The sequence below is a fragment of the Ilyonectria robusta genome (assembly GCF_021365365.1).
Source record: "Ilyonectria robusta strain PMI_751 chromosome Unknown BGZ61scaffold_7, whole genome shotgun sequence".
Taxonomy (NCBI): domain Eukaryota; kingdom Fungi; phylum Ascomycota; class Sordariomycetes; order Hypocreales; family Nectriaceae; genus Ilyonectria; species Ilyonectria robusta.
The window spans coordinates 1,949,811-1,956,111 of NW_025764441.1; the positions used below are offsets into that span (position 1 = coordinate 1,949,811).

The following is a 6,301-nucleotide window of genomic DNA, read 5'->3' on the forward strand; positions in this document are numbered from 1 at the left end:
GAATTATCTTACCCCACCTGCAGCGTGTGTACTGTAGGTAGTTACTTACCCCATCTGCTTAGAGAAGACACTATACGATCAGGCTGGGTTCGTTGTAGATATATCACGCCCCGAGGTGCGTGTTTATCTCATTTAGCCCTGTTCCCTGGATCTCAATTGGGGAAGCTACAATAAAAAATTGTCCACTGTAACCAATTTCTTCGAACGTCCCTAGCAGCGAAAGCTGAACTTATTATTTAGAACTTTCCTGCCGAGCCTGTGAAGATATGGACGACGCAATCAAAATCAAGAGCCAGATACCACCAATGATGGATCTTTCTGCAAATACCATCACGCAGAATGTCCACACAATCAATTCTCTCTGCCCTGATCCACGTTTGAAATGGGTGATTGGACGGCTCGTCACTCATCTTCATGACTTCGCGCGAGAGACCAGACTGAGTTCCGAAGAGTGGATGATAGGGTTGAAGTTTCTGACAGAAACCGGCCAGACATGTACGGAACTGCGACAGGTAAGATAGGGTCCATCGCAGCTAGCACTTGTTTCTGACGAGATAGGAATTCATCCTGCTGTCAGATATTTTGGGTCTTTCCCTCGTGGTGGATTCAATCGATCACCCGAAACCACCGCATTCGACCGAAGGCACACTTTTGGGACCATTTCATACTCATGATGCTCCGGACTTGAACAACGGAGATTTGATGTCGCATGACCCTCACGGCGAGCCGCTTCTAGTGCTCTGCACCATAAAAGACACCTCCGGTAGGCCCATAGAGGGTGTCAATGTCGACATCTGGGAGACGGATTCGACTGGCCTTTACGACACGCAATACACAGACCGAAAGGCCGCGGATGGGAGATGCGTCATCAAAAGTGACAAGAATGGGGCCTTCTGGTTCAAGGCGATAACACCTGTTCCGTATCCAATTCCGCATGACGGACCTGTCGGAAAGCTTTTGAAGCTGCTACATCGACATGCTTATAGGCCGAGCCATATGCATTTCATGTTTCAAAAGAAGAAGTTTGATCATCTCATCACGTGGGTAGCCTACTCCATTACATATTTATCGGGTTTCTGACTAGGTGCACCTCTAGAGCATTATACCTCCGCGGAGACCCCTTCGAAAGCAGTGACCCGGTGTTTGGGGTGAAGGAATCCCTGCTTGTCGACCTCGACCAAATTGACGGTGATACGGCACAAAGATACGGAGTCTCGGCACAGAGTAAGGTCTTGAGGCGTGACTTCGTGCTTGTGACTGAACAAGAGTCGGCCGAATTGAGAAATAAAAAGACGCAGGAGGCCTTTGGCGCCGCAGGCTTTGAGTATAAACTTTGGAATGGGATGCCAGTTCCCGATGTCGACTGAATGGCAGATGAAAAACTCTCATCATATTGAGTTACAAACAATTGAATTGCCTATCACGAATGGGATCCTTCTATCGTTTGCTAGAAGCAAGTTACGTTCGTCAACTCTTGGAGCGCCGCTCTGTGATGCATGAATAGACCTGCGTTTTACCTGTCAATTGCCGCAAGGCGGAGGATTATTGGCACGTAAGTAAGGGACAGGAGATGTGATCTTCGACTTGGGAGGCAATTGCGGCCTCTTTTGATAAGTCGGGCGGTGAGGATTCTCGTGAATGCCATCGTAGCTGTATCGGTGTGTAATGAGGAAACTGGGTTTTTCCTCCTGCTGGTAAGTCGCCCTTGAGGGAGCGGGCATCTCATTTAATACTCAGTAAGGGACTTGGTAGGTTTCGAAAACCACCTCAAATAGGAGGTTGGAAGGACGTCTATTTGTCTAACTAGATGAGCAAGCATCTACTTCTTCAAAGCATAAGCCTCAAACCACTGAAGTGCCAAGAGGAAAGCAGACTCCTTCGCAAGTCTCTGCACTCTGTCGCTCAGGTCACATCTCACCGCGAATCCATGGTGAACACCCGAGTAAAGATTGATCTGAAAAGGAGTTCCGAGCGCCTTCAAAGTCTCTTCCGACTCGTGCCGCTCACTAGCAGGGAAGATGGCATCAATTTCAGCGGCTGCTATAGCCAGCGGGCCCTTGATATTTCCCAGTTCCTCCTTGGAAATCATGGCAGGGTGGGCAATGAAGGCAGCATCAATATTGCTCGAGGCAAGAGCTCGCACCGCGTATTTGGCGCCGAAACAATACCCGGCGACTGCAATTATCTGCGATGTGCTGTTAATTCTGCTGGCTGGTAATGATATCATGGGTGGTGAGTTTTCTGACCTTGCACTTGTACTTGTCGCGAAGAGTTTGGAGCGATTGTTCGACAATCGGGTCCACTGTTTGCAGTATGTGAGGAATTTTCTTCGCTCCTAGTTGGCCCTGCATCCAGTTCGGGAGGTTGAAAGTCGCCATGTCGGCATTCAAGGGCACCGGGTCGCCATAGAACAGGTCAGGCATCACGACAAGATATCTACAGAGGTTGTTAGTCCGATGCTCTGCAATGATAACACATTGGCTGTACCCATTTGCCGCGTATTGGTCTGCAACAAGTTTGGCATTATTAAATTTATACCCGACTATATCCGTGAGACTGGTTGGCTGTTAGACAAAGCTCTCATGGCGATGGCGGTGAAGAGAGTACTAGAGTATGCCACATCCATTTAGGGATGCTGGTTCAGTAACATAGACTTCAAAGTCACCAATGGTTTCAAACCGTCCGTGAGCTTCGCCTTCATGTTTGACGCCCTGGAAGCAGCAAGGTCCCAGGCTATAAGATGTCATGATTTAAATGCTCTATCAAAAATAAACAAAGGATCTGTTCTCAGTGACAGTAGAGGTGGGATGAGTTACGATAACGGAAAATGTTAAACATGAACTTGGAGGAGCGGGCTACGGGTTACAAAAAGCTTTCGCAGCGTGAATGGAAAGCTCCCCAAGAGCTCCTGTTGCACTCGGTTAGTCCGGTGGACGCTCTCCACCAGAGCTCTCTCGCTCCCCACCGGAACTGACTCGCTCCCTCGGGCGGCTCTGCACCATGTGGACAATGGGGCGGTGAGGAGAAGCTGTGCTAATCTGATTTCGAGCCCCCGCCGCTATCGGTAGGGTCAGTGTCGATAGGCCTGGTTTAGTTTAGCAAAGAATTCTCCGCTTCTACAATAAGAGAATGTGCTGCCTTTGGGGCTCGCTTATTAGCACAGCAAGTCTTCAATTGCCTGAAAACAACCACATTATATCTTCTATTTAACATTAAGGCACGAAAACCCGTCCTAAACTCTGCCATATTATCAATTCCACATAATTCCACACAATGTCGAATATTTTGATTGTCGGGGCTGGCCCAGTTAGCCTCTTTATAGCTTTGAGACTTGGCTAGCGAGGTATCAAAGTTGACGTGTTTGAGAAATCAATACAACCAGACCAATCACCGCGAGCCTCTGGGTACTATGGCCCGATCTTAACCCTGCTTCAAGAATCTGGACTCTGGGACGCCGCGTCCACCGAAGGATATAAGGAAAACGGCCTCTTATTTCGCAGCCCCCCAGTCGACAACGGCAACGGCAGCAAGACATTTAGCAAGCAACTTGGATATATTCAAGACAAGCAGCTCATACTTCCTCAGTCTAAATTAGCTGCCATCATTAAGAAGGCAGCCGTTGGCACTGGAAATGTCACTATCCACTATCAGGCAGAAGCAACCACAATCGAGGAGGCTGGTAACAGTGTCACCCTCAATGTCAAGAACCTTGGATCCGGAGAAATAGAGAAGTTTAAGGGAGTTTACCTAGTGGGAAGTGATAGCGGAAGGTCCACCATTCGGTCGCTCCTCAAGATACCTTTCCCAGGCCATACTTGGCCAGAGCGCGTTATTACGACCAACGTAACCCGGGTGAATGACGAAATGCCCCATGTCGCACCGCATTTCATCATCGACCCTGTCAATTGGGCCGTGGTGATTCCGTTGTCGCCTCCCAAGTTGGGGCAACCATCGCAGTGGAGATATACAATCGCAGTTGACAGCAAAGATCCTCATACCGATGAAGAGCTTTTGGCGCCAGAGAATGTTAAGTCTTTGTACGAGAAGGTCATGGTAGGAAAGAGACCGCTAGAGTATGAGGTTAACCAGAAGACGGTGTATCACCTTCATCAGCGCCTCGCCTCGACCATAAAAAGAGGTAGATGTCTCCTAGTTGGGGATGCTGCTCATCTGAACTGCGTACGTTATCTCGAACATATCCCCAAGCAACCTCCGCTGACTTCCCATATGCGCAGCCCCTGGGTGCGATGGGACTTTCTACAGGTCTGCTTGATACCGAGGCTTTGGCAGATTCTCTGATCATGGTTCTCAATAAGGGATATCCAGAACTGGTGCTCGATATCTACGCAGATGTCCGCAGAGAGGTTTTTAGCTACTTCATAGATCCGATGACGACGCAAAATAAGACACGCATTCAGAATAACCCCGTTGACGTTGAACGCGAGGATGGATTTATGCGCATATTGAGGAACCCTGCAATCGACTCACCAACCTTGTTTCAAAAGATGTACAAGGAGCGATGGGTTACGGACATACGAAGTAAGGTTGCAACAATAGGAATCAGGGCGGAGTAACGAGGAGTGGGTTATTATCCTTTATACATACTCTCAAGGCATAATACCGTAAATTGCAAAGTTTTAGTCAAAATCATATAATTCTCAAACATAAAACTAGAATTCATACCATTAAACTCTTTTTGGGGGCGATTTTATCTAACCAGACCAGCAAGTAAGCCTGTACCTTGCCACCACACGATCTCGACCACATAGCACAACTAACACAACCACTGCATCGAGGTCATCATTAACTCTACACTACACTACACTACACTAACCACGATTGCTAATTGATAAACGTAGCATTAAAATAAGCCTCTTAGGCTACTACCGACTCCTCTTCAGGGCTTTATGTGCCCTGGAATACTTGTCAATTCTCTCAATATCCTTGACTTTAACCAACAGCTTAATAGGATCTAGAACGGGTCTCCTTCTGCATCGCTGAGATTGTCAATTGTATGTTCACTGGTTCAGGGGGTCTTCATGAGTCTAACGGTGTTGCATTTAGCGGATGAAAATGATCATATGCGCGAGAAGCTTCACTTCCGCAATAGCCGTTAAAACCCGATACCCCGATACACGTGGCACGCGGAGTTTCCCCACCAAAATCACCAAAGAGTTACTCCAAGACTCCTCGAAGGCTTTGCACAAAACCTCAGGGTGGGTAGGGCTGGGGTCTCCAGATTTTCTATTTCCCCAGACGGGGCGTGGGGTAACATTGGGACCGTAACGGTACTGTTAGTTACTACAAACCATAGTCGCCCTACTTGAAGTTCCCTCAAGTTGCCCTGTCCCGGTGCTGCAATATCAGTTTAGGACAGCATTAGTCTCAGCTTCTGCACAGCATTAGTATCAGCTTCTGCACAGCCTCAACAGGTTTCTTTTATAACAAAACTCGTTCAACAAACACCAGCCGCATTTAGATCACCATGATTCTACCAGACCTTCTGCCCCTACCAGACCTTCTACTTCAAGCAGACATCGCTTCCATTCTCCAGTCTATCGCCGCAGTATTAACTTTGTACTTGCTCACATTGGCAATTTACAATCACTACTTTCATCCATTGAAGAACTTCCCTAGACCCTTCTGGGCATCTATTACTCCTCTTTGATATTACAAGGCTATTATTACCAGCAAATAGGAGGATTATCAGTTGCCAATCCACCAAAAGTATAGGCTAATAGTACAGCTTGCCCCAGGCTATATTCAGGTAGCCGACGCCAAAGTAATTGAAACTATCTATAGGCCGAAGCAGAATTTTCTAAAGTCCAACTTCTATCTGCTATTTAACGCCAAAATCTCGCCCAGGCCTAATAATTTTGCCGTAGTTGATAATAAAGTTCACTCAAAGCAAAGACGAGCCGTAGCCCATATCTACACCTAAGCTACAGTACTCAGCTATAAACTAAGTGTGGATAGAGTCATTATACTTTTTAAGCAGTGAATAAAGGAATTTAGTCATTCGGGAGAAGTTTTCAATATAGCTCTATGGCTCCGGAGATATACATTTAATGTTATGGGCGAAATATTCTATAGTCGCGAAGGAGGCTTTGGTTTTATTTGCGACGATATTGACTACAACAACTGGATGTTCCTACTCGAGGTGTTAATAAAGCCAATTGCAGCGAATGCCTATATACCACTCGGCCTAAAAAGCATCGCCATGGCGGGTCAATTCATCTTCTCCTCCAAGGTTCGCGCCGGCATGTTAGGCTTCCCAGTGGTTATCAAACAATCCTACGTA

At 47.2% G+C, this 6,301-nt stretch overlaps 4 protein-coding genes across 4 annotated transcripts; 3 read left to right on the plus strand and 1 right to left on the minus strand.

The window, feature by feature from the left end:
* Positions 1 to 266: 266 nt before the first annotated feature.
* BGZ61DRAFT_349304 (Intradiol ring-cleavage dioxygenase) lies at positions 267 to 1,367 on the plus strand (the record flags this gene model as incomplete). Its single annotated transcript, XM_046240138.1, has 3 exons — positions 267 to 512; positions 559 to 1,040; positions 1,097 to 1,367. 3 exons carry the CDS (start codon positions 267 to 269, stop codon positions 1,365 to 1,367), a joined length of 999 nt encoding a protein of 332 aa, XP_046106435.1.
* A 467-nt stretch (positions 1,368 to 1,834) lies between these two features.
* On the minus strand, positions 1,835 to 2,747 carry BGZ61DRAFT_306773 (dienelactone hydrolase; the record flags this gene model as incomplete). Its single annotated transcript, XM_046238747.1, has 4 exons — positions 1,835 to 2,185; positions 2,247 to 2,436; positions 2,488 to 2,556; positions 2,608 to 2,747. Coding segments are annotated over 4 exons (750 nt in total), but the record flags the coding sequence as incomplete, so codon positions are not given.
* Positions 2,748 to 3,273: 526 nt separating this feature from the next.
* Positions 3,274 to 4,574, plus strand: BGZ61DRAFT_531371 (FAD binding domain-containing protein; the record flags this gene model as incomplete). The annotated part of the gene is made up of 3 exons (XM_046253692.1): positions 3,274 to 3,306; positions 3,367 to 4,179; positions 4,236 to 4,574. The coding sequence occupies 3 exons, from the start codon at positions 3,274 to 3,276 to the stop codon at positions 4,572 to 4,574; spliced, it is 1,185 nt and encodes a 394-aa protein (XP_046106437.1).
* Positions 4,575 to 5,698: 1,124 nt separating this feature from the next.
* Positions 5,699 to 5,941, plus strand: BGZ61DRAFT_348634 (uncharacterized protein; the record flags this gene model as incomplete). Its single annotated transcript, XM_046240076.1, has 1 exon — positions 5,699 to 5,941. A coding segment is annotated over one exon (243 nt), but the record flags the coding sequence as incomplete, so codon positions are not given.
* Between the last annotated feature and the right edge of the window lie 360 nt (positions 5,942 to 6,301).